The sequence below is a fragment of the Siphateles boraxobius genome, unplaced genomic scaffold (genome assembly GCF_051911475.1).
Source record: "Siphateles boraxobius isolate OS27281-9 unplaced genomic scaffold, OSU_SipBor_1 6, whole genome shotgun sequence".
Lineage (NCBI taxonomy): Eukaryota > Metazoa > Chordata > Actinopteri > Cypriniformes > Leuciscidae > Siphateles > Siphateles boraxobius.
In genome coordinates, this window is record NW_027509186.1 from 24,977,418 (window position 1) to 25,003,575 (window position 26,158).

A 26,158-nucleotide genomic window follows, 5' to 3' on the forward strand; every position below is an offset into this window, starting at 1 on the left:
GGAAACCAGACAGTTGAGTGACCCCATTGACTTCCATAGTATTTTTCCCACTAGTCCAGTCATTTTAAGCCATCTCTGCCATAATAATTAATAAAGGCTGGTTTCTAAAGTACTTCTTCCTGTATTAATGTTCATGGGTAGCATAAATGGGTTCCATTCAGACCTTAATATTAAATAGGTTACTGTTATATGTCAACAAGATTCAAAAAAACATTTTCACCTGGCTATACCCAATGTTTAGAACTGTTTGGGTAATTATGCAAATTAGCTAATACGTAATTATATTATGCACCGTTTGTCCATGTTAACAAACAATTTCAAAAAACTTGTAATACATTTTTTGTTTGTCTTGATGTATGTAATCAACTCAGTGATTTTCATGGTGATATCTAAAGGTTACAATTTTTACTCTTTTCACATGAGAAAAAGAATGAATAGGCGTATGAATGGGATATATTTGGGTCTTTTTCAAACTTTCCCCTAATGGCATTCTTCGGGGCTTTTTTTTCCTTACTCAGGACATATTGAGGATACAAAATCAGTTGAGTTTGCTTCTGTTGCAATTTGTTCAACCTTTTTTCATAAAATGACTGGACTACACTATGGGAATCAATGGGTGCCATCAACTGTCTGGTTACAACATTCTTCAAAATATCTTCTTTTTAGTTCAACAGTAGAAAGAAACTCATACAAATATTTGGAACAAAATAATGATGACAGATTTAATTTTTTGGGGGTGAATTATTGTGTTCAGAACTGTTGTGGATCTTTGTTCTTTCTCACAGATATTGCGTTTTGGTCACAGGCAAATCATGTTTCTGCGGACTGTTTATCGATAGGCTACTCGTTGTCTGTTTGAATATGTGTCTGTTTGCAGGTTGCGTTTTCGTTTTGAGTTGGCGTGCAATCCGCGCAGAATGACACCCATGTTACCCCTTTTCCACCAAAAAAGAACTGGTTCGGAACTGGTGCTGGTTCAAAGTTAGTTCGGAGTTGGTTCAACTTGCGAACCTTCTCAGAACCGGTTTGTTTTCCCACTGACTAGAGCGCCCAGCGAACGACGTCGTTACGTCACTGTGTACGTCGCCATACAGAAACGCTAGCAAGTACATTATTTTGGGATTATCTCTAACTTGTGTACCATGAAGGCTTTAAAAACAATTGAAATAAGTAAGTCTTTTAATCTTTTCCTTTGATATGTAATCATTTCTGATTAGTTATGTACCTCTGTCTTGTGTCTTTTTTTCTTTCCGTTTATTTGTTCTATATTTTGACTGTTTTCTTCTTTGCTTACATAATGTTTTCAATAAAAAAATAAAATTTAAAAAAAGCTAGACACGCTTGCGCCAACTTCAAGCATAATAATTACAATGGTGGACTACATCGTGTTTCTGCAAATGTTTCTCCTGGCTTTGCGGTCATAAAAAATGTTTAGGACACATCTAAACCCGCCTCCAGCCCCGCCGTAAGCATGACACGGTGGTAAAAGAACGGTTCTCTGGTTCTAGTCCAGCAAAGAGTTGGTGCCGCTTTGGAACCAGTTTTCCTGGCCGAGAACCGGTTCTTTGGCTGTCGAAACACAAAGAACCGGTTCGCGAGTAGGCACCGGCTCCGAACCGGCTCTCAAAATGCTTTGGTGGAAAAGGGGTAACGTGAGCAGATACCATGCCTTGTGTGTCTACTTTCCTATTGGCTGCTCTAATCTCATGTTTTATTAATCAAGTTGAGCCGTGGTATGTGTAGGAGTATTGCGTAAAACCTGGACATTCACATTTTAAGCGTTCTGTGTAGGTCTTTTTAGCACTAGGCAAGGAACGTTGCCCTACACGTATATTGTTGACTATTATGAAGAACAGCCCTCTCCGTGTTTTGAAAACCAGCGCGTGTGGGGGCGTGGTCATTGAATCCAGGGGCGTGGCCTCACTGTCTGTACAATGGCCCGATGTGTTGACTGAATAACCCGCCATCTTGTTGTGACTCCTCTACGTGCGTGTGGAAGAGTGACTTCAAGGGGGATCCAGTCACGTCTTTCCTTTTTTTTATGATTTTTTTTTTATAGACGACAAGATTGGATCCCGAGCAGAAGCTTTTGAATCTAACTAGTGATCATTTTAATTCAGTTCTCCAATCGTTTTCTGGACCATAACACGAAAAAGAGATGAGTATCGAGACGCTTTTAGAGGCGGCGAAGTTTTTGGAATTGCAAGCCCTGCAACAACAGAAAGCACGTGGTAAGAAATGAAAATTATGGGGATGCAGTCCTCTATAACAGGCAGAGGGTCACTTTACTGAATCAGTGTGGTTCTCTAATGGAGTAGCCGGTTAATTTGAGACATTGTTGCATGCGATGTCACAGGCTGTGATTACAGGATTCGGTGTAGTGCGTGACATGCAAGATTTTTGTTGTGAATAATCCGATAATAACAAGACTCTGCAAAACTGCAGTATAATATCCTTACGCTTACTTTCTAGTGTAGTAAACTGATGTTTTTCGCATAGTGACAGCCATGCATTAAAATGCAGAGAATTTATGTTTATCTGCTTTGACTATTGGGGTAGTTAGTGATTGAACACTTTATTGTAGTGTCGATGTAGGACAACATACCTGCTTGCTTTTAAGGGCGGTGGCTTACAAGTACGTGCGCGAGTGCCAGTTGCTCTTTTACATGATGTCTCAAGTATCACATTACGCAGCTCTTATCTGCATCCTTTCTGTAGGAAGGGAAGGATGTAATGTGTTTTTTAATTTGCTTATGGTGTTCAGCAGCGCAATAGTGTACAGCTTATTTATCTCACTATTGTTTTCTCTCCCGCGCTGCATGCGTCCACTGGCGCTTTCTGAAGCTCCTCGGTGACGTGTCAGCCGTAGCCACGCCCCTTAAGCACCCGGGTGACGTGTCTGTCATAGCCACGCCTTTTTGTAAGAACCGCGTGGACAGAGCCCCCCCTTTCCTCCATGTGCGCGCCAGGCGCTCCTCTGTGTTGGGAGGGGGTTTACAACCAGAGGTAAAGTAGGACAGTAACCCCCTGCTTGCTTTTCCGAAATGTACTGCAGTTATATAACGCTCTCCTGTATTTTTTTGGATCATCGTGTTGCTCTTAGCCAAGTAACGTTAGGCTACTGAAAGAATGACAAGCTTGTTGGTTTAGAATCACGCAATCAATTGAGAACTCGTTAAATCAGTTTAGATATTGATATAATGTCAAAGATAATTGACAATTTATAGATAAAATACATAATTCAGTTTAGCAATTGATACTGTTAAAATATTGATTTATTACAGTGTTTAGTTTGATATTTAATAACGAAGAACATTTATCTAGTATGTTATTACGAAGTGATTATTACTGATTTCCCACTCCCAGTCAGGAGGCAGTTCTGTGTGCATTATTTATTGAATTTAAATATATATATAATACTATTTTTTTAATGCTGCATGAAGTTGACATGAACATGAATGAATATTATATTTTCTTTTTACACTTTCAAATTGAATACAAATTATTCTTTACTTATCCAAACTATAAAAATTATAGAGATAGAGCCTTTGCTATTGCGGCCCTAGGCTGTGGAACAGCCTTCTGGCGTATATCAGATCGGCACAGTGTTGAACTGTTTTTAATCATCTCTTAAAACCTTTTTTCTTCTTGGCTTTCAATTCACTGTGAGCTTCTGTCATGAATATGTGGTTTGCCCTGTGTTTCTTTGTTTTATGTTTTGTTCAGCACTTTTGATACATCGTATTCTTAAATGTTTTAAGTGCCGCAAATGGGCTCTCATAGGCAGTATCTAAATGTTCTATTTTTTTACTTACATGCATGTATTTTACTCCAGTCTAAAGCGCATGGAAGAAATCTTCTCAGTCAGTTTCACTTCTGTATTTCACCACAGCTGACTGTAATTCTACTCAGCATGTGACTTGGTAAAAGCATTCAGACAGCAGTTTAAGCTGGGCTATAAATTGCATTGCAAACTGGTGGACAGTCATTTCCTTTCTGCAGTTACACTTTGCCCACTGTAGGTGTTAAATAAGTAGACCAAAATACTTGGGCAGTCAGGTGTTGTCCATGGGAATCATGTAAAAAAACACCTGAGGGCTTCCCTTCTTTGTCTGACAAGATATACAGTGCTGTCAAATCGAATAAATCGCATCTAACATAAAAGTTTTTGTTTACATAATATAAGTTTGTGTATATGGATATATAATATATATGTCTGTTTGTGTGTGGACACACAGACACACACACACATGTATTTATACAAATATATATTTGTGTTTATGTATATACACACAGACACGCTTGTATTTTTTATATATACACACATATTATGTAAACAACAACTTTTATGTTAGATATGATTAATCGATTTGACAGCTATATAGTTTTATTATTAAATGTGTCTGTGTATAAGTATGTTTATATATGTCACATTACTCGTAATGTCAGATAAGGGAGGGACCAAACAGTCACATTTCATTTATGTGTACTTGAAAGACTTGCTTTTTCATGTGTATTGTGCTTCCTTGTGTATTCTGGTAATTTGGTTGTTTGGTTCCATAGGAACTAGACTGCCACCTCCCCGCATCTCTTTTAAGAGGAGGAAGCTTGCGCTGTTCAAATAGTATAGTGGTGACTGGCTGGGGGTGGATTGCTGTGCTGAGATTAGGTTGGAGCACTTTCACCACCCCCTTCGCTAACACACACGATAAGAATGACTGTCTTAAGTCTCATTATCTTCTGAGTGCACATGATTTGATGCTGTCCTGCTTTTCACCCTAATAAGATTCATGACGTTCCAGGCGCATGCACACTCACACCTGTCTTTTTCATTGTCTCTAGGGCACCTCATATGCCTGTGACCTCTTTACTACCCTGGGCATTAAGATGATTATTTAAAATAAGTAGCATTAGATTGCACAATTAGACATTTTTTTAATGTTTCAATTGACATTAATTGTCTGATAGGTTAGGGTCTTGCATATAGGGCAGTGGCTTGCAGTCACTGGTGTTCTGAAATGAGGTAAAGTCCAAATGTAAATTTATGTCCCAGGTATATATACATTACATTAAAAAAATACAGTTGTACAATGTTATTAATGTTCTATTTAATAATAACTCACGACAATATTAATTTAAACAATATATTTACATAATTTCAGTCATTATGTTTTCAGGCCATGTATAGTTTGATTTTGACCTGACATAAAGAGGTGATATCTAAGTGGGTGAGTTGTTTACTTAGTTTTAAAATTATTCTTCCCATTAATGCCATAATGTTCATTCAGACTAAATCGCGAACGCAGAATTCACACAAAAAAAGAGGCGTGATTTATTGCCTTTTTCCCGTTCATTCTCAGTTCTCCCCAAGTTCTTCCCACCAAACCCACCACATGCTTTAGGGGGTCTGTTAAAACTTAATGGGCTCAGGGGAGGCGAGAGAGACACGGACTCCCACTGTAACTTTACCTGCAGGTTAAACCTACAGTGTTACATTAGAAACGGGTGATTTGCAGACGTTTTAAGGCGAGACACTACAGGTGAATAGGGTAATTTTTTTAACTAGCACATATCTCCATGAAACTTTGCCAGTTGATTACCTACATTAAGATGAGAAAAAAATGTGTTACAAGTTTTCTGTAATTTAATGTTTAAATATGCAAATGAGACATTATCTACTTAAATATGTGCTAATCTGCATATATTTAAAAAAATGAAATCAGAGTATTGGATAAAGCAGGTTCAAAATTATTTTTTCAATTTTTTTAAAAAAAATGTATGGGAAAAAAATTACAGAGGGATTTATTTTTATCTACTTTTGTTATCCTGTAAATCAGAATATACTACCAATAGCCTTAAAAAAATTATTTTTGACATGTTTTTTGGAATAAATGTTACATAAATCAGGCTAGGAATAATATATTTACAAATCCCTTTGTAAATATCTTCATAATATAACTAGGTACAAGACTGTAAAGTTTGGTGTGTATAGGTGCTACTGAAGTGGAGATTTCGGACTTGGAGTATTAGAGAACAGTCATTTTGAGAAAACGGGCTTTAAAGATTTAGCATCAGCCAATGAGATCGCAAATTTAGAGTAAAATCCCCCTTTTACTTTCGCGATTGGTTGCTGATAAAAAGGAAATGACCATATTTGGATCCGGCAGTATTGTTCAGGAGAGAGAGAGCTTTCTAACGGTGTGTTGTGACAGAGTGCAGATCGCGATCGCGGAGCAGAAGGATGATTCATAACGACAACTTTTGCTGAATTTATGAGAAATCTACAGACGCAAACAGACAAAGTGTAGTATAATGAAGACCTAAATGTGTATTTCGGCCTTTTTTTCACCACAAGTCTGAAAGAAGACATGTTATTGAAGACAAATATCCCAAAATCTCAAAATTGACCAGTGAACAAAAAAACGATGTTTTTGCCTGCCGTGTCTCGCCTTAAATGTCACATTTTGTATTATTTGCGTTGTTTTATTTTTGTTACATGGATTATTTATTTTCTCATCCAAATTTGTGAGGAGGCACTGCCTCCCTTGCCTCCTTGGAGGAAACGCCCCTTGTATAGAGAACTTTTGGAATGAAATGACTTGGATTAACCATAAAACCACTGATCAGAATAGTTCTCCTTCAGCCCCACAACAGTGAGCTAATATCTAAATGTACTTTAGCTGAGCAAAACCTATACTTTTATCAGGTGAGTTCAGTGTTAATGCGGAGTAATGGCTGCTGTAAAAAAAAAAAATTCAGCTTTACCATTACAGGAATAACAAATGTTAGAAATAGAAAACTGTTATTTTAAATTGTAATAATATTTCACAATAACTGATTTTTTTCCTGTATTTTCTATCAAATAAATGTAAACTTGGTGAGCATAAGTGATGTCTTTCAAAAACCTTAATTTTACTGTGTGTGTAGTGTACATACTTTTCAGGAAAATCAACTTTCGAATGGGTTACTTTTAGTTACCTGGTTTTGCACATTAAACTGGGATAAACATTTAATTGGGGAAAAAAACCAAAGTGATTGAATGTTCAGTCTGGGGGCAATCTTTTCACCTAAAATAGACATACCGGTTACTTCCTTAATTCCTTTACTGGTGAACTGCAGTGGAAGTCCTTTAGTGCATCATATGTAGTTCTGGTTCTCCTCTCTAAGTGAAAAAATAGTTTGCGTGTCTCTACAACGGTGTAAAGTAGGGTGAAACGGCATGTATAATTGATACTGAAGGTTTGGCAAAGGTTCAGAAGTCTGTCCTGTGGTGTTTTGGAGTAGCCCTCTGAAGAAGGGATTGTGGTAGAAGGGGGGCAAGAATCGTGTTTCCATTTAGGCCAGAGAAACTTTAGCCCTGAAGCCTGTACACAATGTGCTCTGACAGTGTAAGTCTCTATCCCCCATTGTTAACAAGTAACACTTATTTGTCTGTACACACACACAAAAGCTCCTTTTAAAGGAGACAGATATAATCTCAGGCTGCTTTATTGACCTATACTGATTTGTGGCTGCCTTGTCTCCATTATATGCCCTAGTTTAGATGAGTTGTTATCACATCATATGTGTGGGGTCAAAGGTTACCTGCAGTGTTCAACATATAGTTCAGTCTCTTACATTTCCTTGAACACTGTTTACTGGATCATACTGAGAGACTGCAGACAGAGAGGACATCCATTTTGATTATTTATTATCTTGTATTTTTGTTGTAGATGCTACCTGAATGTTTATAGACCGATATAATAAATGGATGTTTACAGATTTCGTAATGTATTTTTGAGTAAACGCTGAATAAAATAAGTGTTGATTTAATTTTAGAAAAATAATTTGCAATCATGTATCAGTTTGTGACTTTTTATTTATTGGTATCAACTGTTATTAAAAGCAGTGTTGTTATCGTTTATTAAAATTATAAAAAAATATTTTTTGTTAATTTAAATAGGGCTGAAATAAAATCAAATAATATTAATATTAATATCAAATAATATCAAAAAATATTAGACGAACAACCTAAATAACATAAACGGAAATTAGAAATGTTGCGTTGGCAACTAACTGAAATACTAATTTACGTTGAAGTACTAAAATGGTTAAAAAATAAATTAAAGCTAAGTAGAAATATTTTTAAATAATTTATAAAAATGACAAAACCTACATAAAACAATTAAAACTTAATTTTAAAATCAAACTGAAAGTATAAAAATAAAAGCTAATTCAAAATATTAATAAATATTATGATAATATATAATACTAAAATAACAATGAAAATTCATGTTCATTTAGATTATTTTTTATTTATTTAACCAGGGAAGATCCTTTGAGAACAAGTCTCTTTTACGAAGGAGCCCTGGCCAAGAAGGCCGCAATAAAAGTTTCATATAAAATACAAAATATAATAAATACAATAAACATGCAAGACATAATACATTAACAATACAATGAATCAGCCACACTTACAAATTGTATTATGTATCATTTTAAATCTGGCCATTTATTGGTTAACAGCCATGACATGAAAATAATTTTTTCATAAAAAGTATCGGCCAAAAATGTAATATCGGTACATTCCTTACAAATGTGTATTATGTAAGTATCTTTATGTGCCATTGAAGAACCAATAGTTTCTGAATGTGTATAATTAATGATTTTTTTCCTATATTTCTTTCAACAGAAGAGAATGAGCTTCAGGACAGGCGGCGCCGTGAACAGGAGGCGGAGAAGCGGAGAGCAGAAGTCAACTCTTATACTCAGCCCATTCGAAGGAACCATGTGACCTGCGTGGAGGAGTCCGGACCTGAGCATCGCCACATAGCTGCCCCGACCCAGCCTCTGCCCCCTCCCCCTCCCCCCACCATGCCCATCACAGTCATCCCTATCCCGGTGGTAGCGTCCACTCCTCCCGCCCTCCCTCCTCCCCCCACCACAGCTCTCAGCCCGTCGGCAGCACCCCACCTCACGCCACCCAGAAAAGATGCCCACTCGCTGCCACACCAGCAGGCACTGCACCAGCGGCCCCTCATCCCGTCTCAGGTGAAGGCAGAAACCACATCACTGTCTCAGTTCAATAGCACCAAACTGGCCCAGCAGATCCAAACCTTCCCGGACTCCATCATCGCGGCCTCCCAGCATGCACTTCTCCCCCAGCCTGGACCTTCTTCAGCACAACTCAGCCCGTCCGATGACCACCGTAGTTTGGATGGCAAGAAAAGACCTGGCGGGTGAGTGAGGGCGTGAACCTGTCATTTATGACCATGTTGACCAGTGTTTAAGACTGAATCACATGAGAACTTTATAGCGGGTTTTATGGCTGTGAGTTTGTATTATGTTTGGGAGCTAACTATTAAAGATTGTATGACATGTTTACAGGGCAGGAACGAGAGAAGTGCACAATAAACTTGAAAAAAACAGGTAAGTTCATCTTTGTTTGCTTTTGGTTTACCTCTATTAAATGACTTTCACCCAATGCTTTTCTACATAGAAGGTGATGGAAGGTGTACACTACCATTCAATTTTTTTGGAGGGTAAGATTTTTAAATGCTTTTGAAGAAGTCTCTTGTGCTCAAGGCTGCATTTATTTAATCAAAAACACAGTAAAAAACAGTAATGTTGTGAAATGTTATTATAATTTAAAATGTAATTTATTCATGTGCTGCAAAGCTGAATTTTCAGCATCATTACTCCAGTCTTCAGTGTCACATGATAATTCAGAAATCATTCCAATATGCTGATTTGGGGCTGATTTTATTCTTAATTTTATCAGTTGTTTTTTCAGGATTTTTTGATTAATAGAAGTTTCTAAGAACATAATTTATTTGAAATAGTCCTTAAATGACTTTTCTTTCACTGAATTAAAGAATGCTTTTTAAAAAAAACACAAAAAAAACACTTACTGACCTCAAATTTTTGAACGCTAGTATAATTTCTATGCCAAATATAATATTGTTTCAAATAATTCTGCCGTTGACTGATATACAAATGAATCAAAAACAGATTTTTGCTATTGACCTTTTATAGTTATATAAAAATATTTGTATAAAATATAAATAATAAGTGAAGGCTGACACTAGGAATAACCCCTGTCGATACTAACTTCTCTAATTATAAATGATCTTCTTTTCTCAGACGTGCACACTTAAAGGAGTGTTTTGAGACTCTGAAGAAGAACATCCCTAATGTTGATGAAAAGAAGACCTCCAATCTGAGCGTTCTGAGAAGTGCTTTGAGATATATTCAGGTAAGTTCAACACTCTCTGCTGTACGTCTACATCTCATCCCACCTTACACATGTAAACAATGCTCGAGCAGAAGGGAATACCACCCGATGAGGCATTCTCCAGTTTGTTAGTTGCAGTGGTTTTGTCTAAAGATTGAAAATGAGATATTTCCAGTGCTTCTTTGATTGATCTTAAGCTCCAGATTACATGGGTTGCTTCTCTCCTGCTGTGTGAACAGAGCACCTTCCCTTAACCTTCGCTTCATTTGGTTCATGTAAACCGAGATCATAAGCTTTGCTCTATCTAATTAAACCAGCGCCTCGTTCACACATGTGCTCGCCTACAGGCAGACCCTTTAGAAGAAGAAGAAATCCAATCAAATCAAAGGATTTGATTTAGCCGAGGCTCAAGACTTGCAGGAAACTAGGGCAGTGTGGAAACAGAAGTCGTGTCACTGGATCCCCCTCCCTCCCTTAAGCCGCTTGCTTCTGGCCAGTGGTAGATTTGACAGACCGACCAGCCGAACCATTATCGCTTTTCCCGCTTTCTGCTGCCTGTTGCTCAACCTGGCTTAAGGTGTATTTATTTAAAGCACATGGCCTGTTGAAAACAACCAGCCATTTGCTAGGATTTGCCAGGATGTGTTCAGTATTCTGTGAGGTTGAAGTTTTCTGAATATATGGTATATTGTACCATATATTGTATTTGGAAAATCATATTTTGTGATTAAATGTAATTAATCTTCAGATCTAATTTGAAACTGTAGATTTACATGCTACTGGATAAAGAAGTGCTCAAATACACTATATGTTACTTAGTTAGTTAACTGCATTGAAGCTGTTTAAGGCTAGATTTTAAATGTGCGGATCATAAAAGTCAATTATAGTGACTACATCGTTTAAAAAAATGTATGTATACATTGGTATACATAAATGTAATGTGATATATGTGAATAAAACGCATTTATTCAACTATATAGTCAAATGAAATAAATTTAATTTGATAACCTGAGAAATGTTTGTCTAGTACAGAAAAAAATAGTGTCAATTTGGGTAACAGAGTTGAAACATAAATAAAAAATACTTAAACTAAATTAATAAGCAGTTAATTATAATTTTATAATAATATTTAGCAGGAGGTGGAAGAATCGTTATGTCTTCTTTTTTTTTTAACCAGTTTGTTAACATTCACAGGCCATTTATTGTCTGACTCTGAACAAACCTATGTGAGAGGACCTTTCCGTAGTGTGTTGTCAGTATTTTCAAAGCTCGCTGATACAGTGTGACAAATACAGCAACGTAACATTTTGTGTAGTTAGTCATTCTGGATGTTTTATTATTGGTGACACTGAATAATTACTGTCTTTGAAATGTTTTTCCTGGACAACAGGCTTGTGAGAAGTTCATATCTATTTTTTAGCTAGTCAGTAATATGAGCTGTTTCCCAGCCAGTATCTCACCGTCTCCCTTTCTGTTTTGTTCTGTGTTCCTGCTAAAAGATTAGTGTGTGCCTGCAGGTCACGGGGCTTCTCTTTTAATGATTAGTGTTGTGGTTGTGTTTGTGTGTAAGTGTGTTTTGCGATGGTCTCTGGAGGTGGTGGTGGCACAGTGTGTCCAGGCCGGCCGCGGGCCATGAGCGGAGGCCCCACCCACTCTCCCCTCAGCGACCAATCAGCTTCTCCTGGAACTGAGGAACTGAGTAAAAGGATTGTTTGATAAGATTACTCTTCATTATTCATCTTCTTGGCACCTGATTGACATATTCTTGTGACGTCGTGCCAAATAACCTTCTTGACGTTCAAAGTGAAGTAATTGATAGTGATTCATTAATCGCGGGACAAATTGTGACAATAACTTTGTGTTTAGGCCAAACGGTAACATACCAGTGTCGTTATTCTTAATTAAAATGGTAACACTTTCAAATAAGGTACCATTAGTTCATGTAAGATAATTCTAACAAAAACTAACAATGAGCAATATGATTGTTACAGTATTCATCAATCGTTGTTAATAAAAACACAACTGTGAATTGTTAGTTAAAGTTAGCTCAGATCCTTTAAATAATATTAATTTTCATTTTTGGGTGAACTAACCCTTTAAATAATATTAACAGATACGACTTTAGTTTTTAGTGATGGTAAATGTTCAAATTATCTAGTATTTTGCAATGTAAGTTAATGTTAACAAATGGAACCGTATCACTCTCAAACTATTAAAATTGTTTTTGGTAATTGAAATAGACATTACATTAAATATAAATATTACAATTAAAAACGTATAAAAATGAGAAATGTTGCCCTGGCTTACTAGTACTAAACTTACTAAAACTGACATAATTAAATCTATATAAAAATATAAACTAATGTGTGGCGGGTGAAAAAAAGCCTGAACAAAGTTTGTTTCATTTCTCTGAATATTCAGAGAAATGTTGTTTGTCATTGAAAGTTTTGAGGAAGTAGTTTCTCCGCAGTCATTGTGGCTTTGACTCATTCTTCATATTGTTGTTTTGCAATGTGCTGCTATATATTCATTTTCCATGCTACACTAGTCTCATTTAATATCTTATAATAACATAAACACAGTGAACAGATTATGGTGACTGTTTCTTTAAATGGTATCCTACAGTCCTGGTATGTCTCAGGAGTTTCCCTGCCGTTCTCTTCATGTCATTTAGCTCAGAGCTCCTCCTCCATTTCTCCATCCTTCTGTGCTTTTTTTCTCCTTCCCCCAGTCTCACCTTCATGTTCCCTGACACGGCCACATGAGTAGCGAGCACATGGCTAGACAGAGCCTCGTGACGTCACCCCTCCAGCCGCTGTTCCTGCCGCAGCACGGCACACTCGTAGTCACGGCACACTCTATCTTAGTTTAGCCACATCCCTGAAACCCCCGCATTAGGCGCTGCCTTTTATTTAAGGAACCTTGCAGGACCTGTTTTTGCGAAGCAGGTTCCAGTCATTGTGTTTCAGTGCTGACTGTGTAACCGATGTATTGTTTCAACCTGATAATAATATTAAGAAATAGTTTTTTTTTGTACTTTTGCATGTTTGTGCCGGATTGTGAAATCTACAAGGTCAGTTGTAAATATCAGTGAGCTTTATGACGCAGATTTATGTTTACGTCAACCCTGATGTGTCACGATCAGCAGGATTGTGATTGGACTTATCATCAGGATGGGCAAAACCAGAAGGAATCCTGTGAAATCCACCTGATTCATTTCCTGCCTTTGTGTAGCAGTGTGTAGAGTTAGGCCGATGTGGGTCAGTTGGCCATCTATAGCATGCTTTGCAGAAACTAGAGGCTTGTCCTTGTGGGCAGGATCACATGATTCCTACTACATATGCTGAAAGAGTCTTGTTTTTGTACAAACCACTGCAATTCCAACTTAGCTGACTCAACAAGTATTCTTTGGTAAATGTCAGCAGCATCTGCAGATCATTTGCCTTAAATGGAAAATCTATTCATCCTCGTGTCACTCAAAACTATTGGGACAAAAAGAGTTATTAGCAACATGAAAAAGCTGCTCTTACTGGCTATCCAGCTCAGTTGCAATTATAAAATGCTAATTCCAACCTATTAATATATTCTGTTGAAATTTAAAGATTGGCAAATATAGTTTTTTTTATACACTGTTATTCAAAAGTTTGGGGAAAAGAAACAAGTTTTTAATGTTTTAAGAAATCTCTTAACCAAGGCTGCATTTCTCACCAAGGCTGCATTTCTCACCAAGGCTGCATTTCTTTGATCAAAAATACAGTTAAACTGTCAAATATTATAATTTTTTTTTTTTAATTATACTTTTTTCATTCTTTGATGAATAGAAATCTTTTGTAACATAATAAATTTCTTTACTGTCAGTTTTGTTCAATTTAATGCTCCCTTTCTAAATATAATATTACTGACCTCAAACTTTTGAATGTGTATTTGTAATATAAATAATCTTTAGTCTACATCAATAAAAACACAATATAAATAATAATCATTGTTTGTTCTTTTTTGTGTGTGTGTGTGACAGGATCGATGTTCTTTTTAAAAATCTTTCTGACAACCTCCTAAGTGAAAAAAGTTTGACGTTGATGACATCCCAGAATGGGTTTAATCAAGCCCAAACTATTAACAAGCAGTGGCGGTCAAAGGAATTAAATGTTGTAGGTTGAGCTTTCTGTCTCCACACAAATATAAACTGCAGTACAAGACTTCCTCTTTTTCAGCACCACGTCAAACCAGAGACCCGGTGAGATTTACAGCTGTGCTTGAATAGGCCAAGTTACCAAATGCCTCAAACTGGAGTCACGGAATATCTTTCACTGCAGGCTTGTTTATGAGGAAGAGCGTGGCTGCAACGTGGCTCATATGCTCTCTCTCTCTCTCTCTCCCTTCTTTTGTTCTGCAGAACGGAGCCCCCCCCCCCCCATCTAACACTGCATGTGACAACATCAGGTCAATTTTTACCTCATACAAATCCATCATATGCACGCACACTTGTATATACATAAACGTGACGACGCAAATGCACACTTGCATGTGCATAGTCATGAGGGCGGAGCTTAAGCGAGTAACTGAAGATAGCAAACCGATGGGGGAGGGTGAGGTCATGTGCTCAGCTTGTGAGAAACCAACCACAAAAGCTAATAAGAGCCACTGTCAGCTCATCCCTCGTCCTTTAGTTTGAGAGCTGCTGTTCTGACAGATGTTGAAAAACTTTTTTTTGTCTCTGATCGTGGTCGTACGATATTGATTTTTTTTTTGCCTAATGTCTATATCTTATAGCGTATTGACACCGCACAGACAAACGCTAACAAACACGTTTGTTGGGTTTTGTCGGATCAGTGTGTTACCCCTGATGGCGTCGGTCGGGGTTTGTTTTCACCCGACTGAACATGTTCTATCAGTGTTTGTCTGTGTCTGGGCAGTGCATGTGAACATGATGATTATTCCCGAAGTTCTAAATCCAACGGCCAACTTGTTTGTTGGTGTTTTGACTGTGCGGTGTGAATACGCCTTTAGAGTGCTGGGTGACCGATAAAGCCAGCGTTATTTTGGCCAATCATCAAACATTTTAAAAAGTCTGGCACCCCCGATCCCATCTCATTACCAAAAAATTTCACACAAAAAAAAAAATTAATATTGAAAACCCTGCAATGAAAAACTCACCATTTCTACTCCAGATGCTAGCTGTGTGACACGACAAAAGTCAATAAAACCCATTATAATCAGTGAATCTGTCTACATTGGATGTGGCGCGACATGCCAAATCCACAAAAGTTAACTGATGCCCTGTTGTATTTATGGCGTACTCCAAGTGCTCGCGCTACTTAACAAAAGGACAAATGGATTTGCAACGGTCGTGTCCAGTGTAGACAGCTTTTAGCTGTTGCTACGTGACAGCGGTTACGTCCGGTGTAGATGTTTGGTCTGTTGTTGAAGGGGAGTGTTTAGACAGTGCAAACTTAACTGTCTGAAGAAGGAAGGTTTAGAGGAATTGTTGTTCGGTGCCACTTTATAAGAGAGAGCCAACCACCAATCACACACTCGAATGCTGTTGCCAAAGCTGTTTTTTTCTTTCTTTTTTCTTCTGCTGATCTCCCTTGCAGTACCTGTGGGAGCCACCTTCCGGCAGGCGCAACAATTTGAGAACCACTATACTAAAATATTTTTCACAAATAAATTTGAATTTATTTTTAATGATTTATTAGACGGAACTGTTAGACAGAAACAGTAAACTAATTACGGTTGAGAATGTTAGCTTCGACCCTCAGGCGCTGGTGTTCTCAGCACAGTAAAAAATTTGAGTCCGCTTCCCCCACATCAGCCAAGCAGAAAAACGTATCGACCAATGCTGATTATTTAAGAATGCCAAATATTGTCCAATATATCGGCCTTTATGATATATCGCTCAGCCACTAGACACTGACCTTATTTTACCTCCATGTCCTCCAGGATATAAATACCACAATGATTCACATTCATCTCCTCCTCAAACACCATCCAGATGTTGTTATTCCTATGTAGGAAATGATAACATCTCACTCATATTGAGTCAGGAGACGGTTTAGCTGTCCTGGGCTGGAGCAGGAGGGAAGGAATGGGGCCCCAGTCCACGGATCAGGAGTTCAGTGGGTTTGGGTGTTTGTAGAGCAGGCCGGTGTGTGTGTGTGTGTGTGTGTGTGTGTGTGTGTGTGTGTGTGTGTGTGTGTGTGTGTGTGTGTGTGTGTGTGTGTGTGAGACTATCAGAGGCAGGCATGCACAGCTGTGAGCTGGAGCTGAGCCTGATGTAGTACGCAGACCAGAGAGCTGTCAGCATGCCTCATCAGCGGTGGGAGGAAGGGTCCATGAGGGCCTGGTGGAGACAGCTAGCAAGGAATGTACTGGCCCCCTAGGGAAAGGAGGGTGCACTTGAAGAAAAAAAAGACCAGAGAAGGCTCTTATGACGGATGTGAAGATAATGTTAGGAAATGCTTGCACTGAGATTCAGTATGAGATTTGTGTTCTGGTAGAAATGTAGTTCGGTTGAGCTAACGTGGGCGTAAAAGTGCTATTAGCTTTACCTATATAGTTAGCCTTGAACTTGGCGTAATGAGAAGTTTCACATCATATTATTTACTATATCCATGTATATTAGCATGGTTGGAATGCTGTATCGATCGACCAATCAGCATGCAGAAACCCGGGTGGGGGTTTTCTTTCAAATTGAGGTTTATGTTTGTAATTGTCCCTTCGCTAAGCTCCACCACACTTGGTTACAAATGATGAGCTTTGCAGAACATCCCACAGGAAGATTTCTGTAAACAGCAAGATGTTCAGTAAATTGTGCTTATAAAGTGAAAATAATTGATTGGATATTACTCTTGTGAGGGCTAGAATGAATTATGAGATTGCTGATTTGGGAAAAAGACATCCTACTGAGCCTTTTCCATATTTTTCCATAAAATCGAACTTTAAACTATCTAAATGCACAGATTATCTATTAAGTTTGGGGTCACTAATATATACATTTTTTAAAATAATATTTTCATTCAGTAAATGTAAAAAAAAATCTATTTCAAATAAACGCTGTTTTTTTGAACATTTTATTTTACGCTTTCCACAAAAATATTAAGCAGTACAACTGTTTTCAACATTGATAATAATAATGTTTCTTGAGCAGCAAATCCGCATATTAGAATGATTTCTGAAGGATCACGTGATACTGAAGACTGGAGTAATGATACTGGAAATTCAGCTTTGTCATCAAAGGAATACATTACATTTTAAAATATATTCAAATAGAAAAGTTATTTTAAATTGTAATGATATTTCATCATTTTAATCAAATTTTGGCCTTGGTGAGCATAAGTGACTTCTTTCAAAAAAAAAAAAATCTTACACCAAACTTTTAAAAGATAGTGTATATTAAAAGAGCAAAAGCTTGTATGAGAAAATGCAAGACAACAACAGTTGCTGAGGTAGAATAGGTCAGCAATGTTTTTAAAGTGGGGCTAAGTGAAGGATAATTTGAGGTCACACATATTGCTACTATTTTAAGTTCTGCTGCTCTGATTCCTTCTGTTAATGTTGTTACGTTAAGCTTCTGTCCTGCACACTAGACCTATATATGGAGCCACTGAGAAGTGCTCAATCAAACAGGCTTTTTATACCACTGCCCAGTGCAGACAGCACATACTCACGCTGTCACACTCTGCTGCCCGCTCACCATACCGGTTACCACGGCAACTAGGACGGTTTTCAGCTGTTGCCTTGACAACAGTCCAGTACTCCCATTTAATTTGCTGAGACAAAAGCTGTCTCTCATTTAGAAGGCTGTGTCCTCCGGGGGCCCCATACGTCATAAAGGATGTCTTAGTTCAGAAAAGAATCCATTATAAAATGATTCCTAGTGAAGGGTAAATTGGTGTAATTTCTTTGGCTTTGGAAAGTAGTGGTCAGTTTACTGAAATGAAGCAGCCCCGATGACGTATGCGGCCAACAAATGTGACCTCCGGAGGACGCAGCCTTCGAAACGAGACACAGTTAAAGACGCTGACGCCTCTGGGAGGCAAAAGGGCACCCTGAGCATTGGAAAGGAAGTGGGGGGTGTATCGATTGGCCCAGCGACCTGTCATTATTCACGAGAGTGGAGAAGAATAGACCTTATCGACCCCGAGTCGAGCTGGCAACCCCTCTTTATCTTCTGTCTTGCTATCTACAGACACCTGTAACCATATCAAATGACTGGCCTGGATTATGTTTCCACGCTGTTGTTGTTTCTGCAATGCCATGCTTGTTCAACGCACGTGGTGTAGGAAAAGGATGAGCTGTGTGATATGTGCGTCCTCGGATCATTGTCATTGCTCAGTGTTTGAGGGTTAGTGTGTCTTTAAATGTATTCTATTTTATATGCTGTGTTTTTTTCGCACATACCACAATTTTAATGTGCTGCTCTGAGTTTCCTAAAGAGCATGTCATTAGACAAGCATCACAATCATTTAATGCAATGTCCACAGAGAGATTTATTATAAACCTTTCAGAGTTCCAGTTTGTTAATAAAATAAATTATTATAATTATTAATAATATTATTATATTGTCTTGTTTAATACAATATAAAAAATAATGCATAAAATGTATTTTTAAATATTATATTGAGTATAAATGCTGTTATTACTACTATATTATTTTAAAATGTATATTTAAAAAAGTTATAATTGATATTTTCAAAAAAAACATTGTATTTAAATATATATGTATATATATTTGTACAATATCTTGTGAATATATTGACACTATAATTATTTTAAATAATAAAAATAGGTAACACTTTATTTTAGGGTTCAATTTTCACTTTTAACTAGTTGCCTATTAGCATGCATATTACTAGGCTATTGGCTGTTTATTAGTACTTATAAAGCACAATGCCTTATTCTACATCCCTTAATCCTACCCAATACCTAAACTTAAACACAACAAAAACTACCTCGCTAACAAATAATGAGCAGTAAATGAGGAGTTTGAGGCAAAAGTTGTAGTTAATAGTTAATGTGTTCCGCATACTGAGGTGTTACAAAAAATATATATAACATTTAAAAGTCCATTTTGTTCACCCATTACACAAATCGCAGAGCACCATTAACTTTATTATTATTATTATATATAAAATATTTATATATTGTACAATATTTTGTGAATATATTAACACCATGTTTCTCATTTAAATATTTTTTTAATATATTATTATGTTTTAAGTAACTTCACATTTCATTCTGTTCACACGTCAGATACATCACTGAGCAGCATGGTTTTTAGTTGAGTGTAGTTCCCCTTGTTTGTGCACAGACCCCTTAATCTCTTGCTCTCCATCCTCTTAAGGTCTTTGCTGTGACACTGCTGTGTCCTCGTTGCCTGTTTGTTTCTCATGCGTCAGCTGACAGTGCAGGGAAACTGGGTCGCTTGGCCCTGCCCAGTGTGTGCGGTGTCTCGTCCTCTGTCCCTGCCCTCTCACTCTATCTCTGCGTGTGTTTGGAGCTTCATGTTTCTTTGATTTACAGTTATCCTCATGTTTGTGAAGTTGGATCAGTATCTATGTGTTTATGTGGGTAGGTAGAAATGTACTCTAGTTTGGCACACTCACACTACCCAGATGTCCACTTGCGATTGGCCGAGCTCCTGCGTCATGAGCTCCACCCACTGATGTTACTCAGCGTGTGCACTCTAGTACACCAAGTGAATACCTTCCCAGAAGTGGGAGGTACTTCCATGCTTTGGGTAATCCACGTGCTTGTGTGAGTGTGAGAGCGTGGCCGTGGCAGGGCTCTGATGAAAGCAAAAACAGACGGTGGGGGAGGTGTGTGCTTGACCAAGACATCCAGGAAGGACCAGGAACTTAACCTCTATGCCTATAGGTGATTACAGGCACACTTACAGAGAGGCATGTGACATCCGTTTTACATACAACAAGTCTAAGAAATTCCAATATGCTTCCTTATAAGAAATGACATTAATTTCAGCAGCCTTGGTTGTGCTCTATTAGGATATGAGTAACAGATATTATCAGTTGTCATCGCAAAATAATCCCTTACGAGAATGACTTTTATCTTATATTTGCAATAATGTAAAAATTACATAATATTATATAGAGAGGGAAATAAATGACACGCATGCATATATAATGAGAGGTTATACATATAGTAAAGTTTATATATAAAGTTATATTTTTGGCAAATGTAAAGGCCTTTTCACACCAAAAGTGAAATTTCTAAGCTTCAGGGAGATGGAAATTCAAATTCACACCTGTACAGTAGAGTGCACAGCTCAAACAAACCTTTCAGCTGCCATTCTGAATAGCAGAAGAATAGGACACAGGAGAAGAAGGGTTAACACTCTTACTTCAGCAATAAAATCAAAACATTAAACACAAATGTGATGTTTATCTGAAGTAATTTTTGCTCATTGCAAAGGTTGAAATGGATCGTCCAAGCCCAGCAACAAAGGCGTTGGTTAATAAAGTGAGATTAAATTCATAAAGTGTATTTGTGTAATTTAAAAGTAATGCATTATTTTACTAGTTACTTGGGAAAATCTGATTACGTACTGTGCATTACTTGTAATGCGTTACCTCCAACACTGTGTGTCTGTATGTATGTGTGTATGTGTATGTATGTGTGTGTATATATATATATATATATATATATATATATATATATATATATATATATATATATATATACACACACACACACATACACATATATGAGATATAAATTATATTGTAATGATAATGACTCTTATTTTACCCACATCTATAAGCTATCACTGGATTTAGTATTTCTGGATTTATGGAGTAGTTTGAAAACATGTGTACCTACAATGTAACATTTCTTCCTGTATTTTAAGCTCTCACACTTCCAGTTGTTTATGTCTGTTACTGGTTCCCTTTTTTTTCTGTGTGATGTTTTACTTTTGCTTTAGCAGGTCTTATTTAATAATAGAGGGGGTTACGGAAATAGCCACCAACTCTAAGTGCATGGGAATGCTGATATTGTATTCTATTGACATGCTTTTTGTTGCACAGCAAGGTGACAATTAATTCTTGCAGCTATAGATTTTCAGTGTACCCTGACAGCTCTAAATGCATAGGATAAATGCGCAGTTGTTTATTTCTTCATTTTCCCCTTCTAGACTCTGAAGAGGAAGGAGAAAGACTACGAGCATGAGATGGAACGTCTGGCGCGGGAGAAGATCGCCTTGCAGCAGAGACTGGCTGAGCTGAAGAACGAGCTGAGCCAGCGATTGGATGTGATTGAGATTGAGCGTATTCTTCGACAGACCGTGCAACCAGATGATGACCAGGCCTCTACCTCCACTGCCTCAGGTTAGTCTTCCGGAACGGTTTGTCTATATCTGTCAATTACCACGGAATGATACAGTATAGATACAGTACTGTATGTCTGCTAAAAGTTCCTACTTCAGTTTCCTTCTTCAACTTGTTTTTTTGTTTCTGACCCTTTTTATTTTGTTGTTGTCTCTACAGAAGGTGAAGACAACATCGATGAAGATATAGAAGACGAAAGCTTATCCGCCACGGGCAACGCCTTACTCCAAGTGCCTGCTGCGCTTCAGCCAGAGTTAAAGAAGTCACATTCTTCCCTGTCCCTCATAACACAGAACATCTCCATCCCACACAAACAGTCTAAAACTTTGTCCCCGATTCCCTCAGCTCAACTATCCCCCATGGCCGCCGCCTTGATTACAACTCCCACTTTGTCCTCAATGCCAGCACAAGCTCCTAATGGCCCACCGTCTGCTCCGGCCCTGCAGACCCTACCTCCGGGCCAGACCCATATAGTGACCACAGCCAGTCTGCAGCCTACCGTCATTGCTCGCGCGGGATCGGCTTCGCACGCCTCTGTCATCCAAACCATCAACCACGTCATCCATCCAGGCTCCAAGCACATGGCCCACATCTCCCCTTCCTCCTCGAGCTCGGTGCAGCTGGCTCCCGGACCTCAATCCATTAGCCATATCACTGTCGCCCATCTTCCTGCAATCTACCCTCAGCCCGTTACAGTCACACAACCGGCGGTTATGAGCCACATCGCGCACACACTCTCTCACGCCCAGATGAACGGCACTTCGGTATCTGCCGCACAAGCCGCCATGGTTGGCAAGCAGACGGCTGTGGGTGCACAAGTGGTTACCCATCACCCTCAGCTGGTGGGCCAAACCGTCCTCAACCCAGTCACTATGGTGACAATGCCCTCCTTCCCAGTCAGCACGCTAAAGCTGGCCTGAAGCGCTGACAGCCAGACCCCTAGATAGAGTATAGACACTTAGACCACATCCGCCCCGTTTCAGACTGCAGCCACACGCAGCACAGCATCTAAACCAACTATAAAGCTACAGGACTCAGTACATTCCAAATGAAAAGAAAGTATATAAAGACTCAAAAAGTGATACAAAGAAATTTATTGAATGTCTAATACTATATAATGATATATAATAAAAGACAAAAAGAGATGTTTTATCTTTATGTGTGGGTAAAGGCAAAGTCTAGAGTGCTTGTGTGCTGCTCAGTGTTTTATGCTCTAGTTGAGTATATTATGATGAAACTGTGGTCCAGTCCCAGCCTAAACTGACTCTTAGCCAGCCTATTAGGTCTAACTACTGGTTTTTAATGACTTATTTAAAAGGATGCCCCCCATAATACCTCATACTAACTCCTCAACTAACAGCACACCTCATGCGAATACTCTTCTCGGCTCCCATTTGACCAGGTTTAACGTACTGTGTTGTGTCTGACGTAATTCCCAAACCGGCTCTTGAGTCCCTACAGAGATAAAAGACAATTTATTCACCCTCATGTTGTTCCAACCTGTATGGCTTATTTTCTATGTATTTCTTTCTTTCCAAAACATGCTCATGAAGAACTTTTTTGTCCATTCAATGAAAGTCAATGGGGTTCAAAACGTTGACTTTGACTGCATGGACTAAAAAACCACCAAGACATTTTTCAAAATATTGACAGAATAAAGAAAGTCATACAAGTTTGGAATGGCATGAGGTCGTCTTTTTTTTTTTTTGGGTGTACTGACATTTTAAAATCAACTTACCTGGTCAGTTTGGTGTCACATTTTACCACTATAGTTGTGATGCGTGACGTAACATCATTACACTGGAAAAAAATATTTTCTTACTTGTTGTTTTTGTCTTGTTTTCCTTTACAAATATCCATAAATGATCTAGAAATTTTTAAATCAAGATACATTTACTTGAGAAGGAAAATGACTTAAGATATTAAATCTTGTTTTCTGAAAAATGTAGAAAAATAATCTTGTTTTCCTATAGAATTAATAGACATTTGTACTGGAAAACGAGACAAAATACTGAGTAAGAAAATCTTTTTTTGCAGTCTACAGTGTCACTTTGAGATTTAGACACCTGGAGCGAATGTGAGATGTTTCTAGAAGAAAACATCTTTTGACAGAGTTTACATGATGTAGCCTATCTGTAGTGCTCTAGCTGGCATAGACACTCTTGTTCTGTGACTATCACGTGAGTTATTGGGAATCTGACAGCAGTGCCTTTAACATTGTCAATCTGGAGTCCTGTTCAATGCTGCACAGACGCCCCCTATTGTTTTCTGGTTGCAACGGCACTCTTAAGTTATTCACTAACAAAGCCACCAAGCTTGTATCCTCCAACAGAGTGGTGTATGAATTCAGCTTGTGCTCCCCATTCGCTGAGTGGTAACTTATGAGAGCCATCAGTTTGCAACATTGCAAACAATGTTTGCGAATGTATTCCAACATATTCAATGCCTTCATCTTGCCACTGCTGATAAATGTTGGTTATTAGGCCATATGTAAAGGCGGTACATGGTTATTTGTGTATGTAGCAGATGTCACAAGTGTTAAAATTTCATGCATTCTTTAATTCCTGTGTGTGTGTGTGTGTGTGTGTGTGTGTGTGTGTGTGTGTGTGTGTGTGTGTGTGTCGAATGCATCTCACAGAGGCTTTATGTGTGTGTTTTTTTGACTAATAATGTTCCGGTGCAATTGGAAGGTGGATGGCTGTCACCTCGTGTTAAATGAAATCTTTATGCTTCAGGACAGTTGTAAGAGTCTGAGAGGAAGCATGCGTGGACAGGAAGAAGTCTGTATTGAGCCGCACTGACCGCCACACAGGTAGAGCATAGCCTGTGTGTACAAAGAGATTTTGATTTAAAACTAACACTGTGATCCCTGACAGTTATCCTAATAAGAGCAAACCAGGTTTACAAATCACACTAGCGTTATGTTGTGCCAGAGTCCCTGCATTTGTTTCGCTTCTGTAAGCGTGTGAGAGAAAACGCATTGAACTTTTTTATTTTGGCTGTCAGTTTTGTGCAGGATGTACACATTCATAGACGAATTGACATGGCTGTTTTCGCATGTAGATGGATGATTCCTGTTTCCGTGCTAACTTTTTAAAATATGTTCTTTTAAATTTCTGCGACCATGTACAGTTATATATATGTTGGGGCAACTTTTCAGACCTCTTTCCACACTGATATTATATATATGCACATATATATAGTGTGTTTTCCCTATGGAGAAAGTTTAAGTTGTGTATATAGCCTGTACATTTGGGGCTGAGTATATAGACCTAACTGTCCATTATGTTATTAGAGGAGCAAAAAATAAACAAGAACAAATGTTAAATAAAAATAAATAAATCTTGATGCATTTGCTTGTTTTGTGGACACTTCAAAATAATTTGACAGTCAAGGGATGGTTTACCCAAAAAATAAAAAGTAAGTCAATTACTCGCCCTCCTGCATTACCAAACCTGTATTATGTTCTTTGTTTTGTGGAAAGATATTTTGAAGTACAACTTCGGAGCCCTTTGACTTCTGACTTTGAGACATTTCATAAAATAACTTTTGTTTCACAGACAAAAGAAAGTCATACCAGGTTTGTAACGACATGAGGTTGAGTAGCCTAAATGATGACAGACTTTTCATTTTTATGTAAACTATCTCTTTAAATGTGTACAATATTTTTTAAACCTCCACTTTTAACAAACTACATCTGTTCGACAGTTTGAGCAAAGCCATATAGGCTAGTTTACATGAAAAAGAAAACTGATTTTCAGTTGTTAAACAATTAAACCCAACAAATGTTGTGAGTCATGTTGGTATATAAAATGTAATATTTAGCTCCAACCCTAACACACCTGAAACAACCAACCAACTAAATAATGTGTTAGGACTTCTTGTAAATAATCAGCTGGTGTGTTGGAGCAGGGTTGGAACTGAACTTTAATAACTAAACTGAAAGAAAAAAAACTTTAAAGCTCAGCCATTGGTCATCATCCACTTTCATTGTAGAGGGGAGCAACTCCGACATTCTGCTACATCTCAAGTTTGGAATGATGCGAGGGTGAGTCGACTAAATAATGAAAGTTTTCATTTTAGGGTGAACTTTCCCCTTGTTCTGTTCTCGTAGATCAGTTCTAATCAGACAGTCAAATTGTATGTAATTGAATATAGCCCTCTAAAATGTGGCTCAGAGTAGAAAAAATAAAAAGGTAGGCTAAGTGTGACTATATCTCCCAAATATGACTTCGTAACGGAGTGTGACTCACAATTTCATCTCAGAATTACCTTTTTATTTTTTACGCTGAGGAGGAAATGGTCTTTGCGTGCCTTACATTAAATAGTTTTGATTAACACTATTAATTCGTATTTATACACAGTATTCCATTTACACAAGTGAAAAAGAAACAGGGGTTTTGTGGTGAGCAAGATGAAGAGCATCAGCATCTGTGAATGGAATGCATTCGGGCATTTAGTATAAATGAGATGACAAAGCAAAATCACATCATTCATTTTCACCCCTGGTGATCATCCAGCAAAGAGGGTTTGGCTGAAATCGAGATAAATATCAGGTCACAAAAATGATTCCTATCTGACTTAGTCAATATGTGATTCA

General features: G+C 37.9%; 1 protein-coding gene across 1 annotated transcript; it reads left to right on the top strand.

The window, feature by feature from the left end:
• Positions 1-1,765: 1,765 nt before the first annotated feature.
• mnta (MAX network transcriptional repressor a) lies at positions 1,766-24,906 on the top strand. Its single transcript, XM_077208331.1, has 6 exons — positions 1,766-2,231; positions 8,672-9,218; positions 9,367-9,408; positions 10,123-10,234; positions 21,366-21,558; positions 21,718-24,906. The coding sequence occupies exons 1-6, from the start codon at positions 2,159-2,161 to the stop codon at positions 22,476-22,478; spliced, it is 1,728 nt and encodes a 575-aa protein (XP_077064446.1). The 5' UTR covers positions 1,766-2,158; the 3' UTR covers positions 22,479-24,906.
• Positions 24,907-26,158: the final 1,252 nt, after the last annotated feature.

Bases quoted from the DNA above. Each gene is read 5' to 3' on its own strand.
- mnta (XM_077208331.1), top strand. From the start codon at position 2,159: ATGAGTATCGAGACGCTTTTAGAGGCGGCGAAGTTTTTGGAATTGCAA. The intron at 2,232-8,671 runs GTAAGAAATGAA...TTCTTTCAACAG, and splicing joins GCAACAACAGAAAGCACGTG to AAGAGAATGAGCTTCAGGAC. The intron at 10,235-21,365 runs GTAAGTTCAACA...TTCCCCTTCTAG, and splicing joins GTGCTTTGAGATATATTCAG to ACTCTGAAGAGGAAGGAGAA.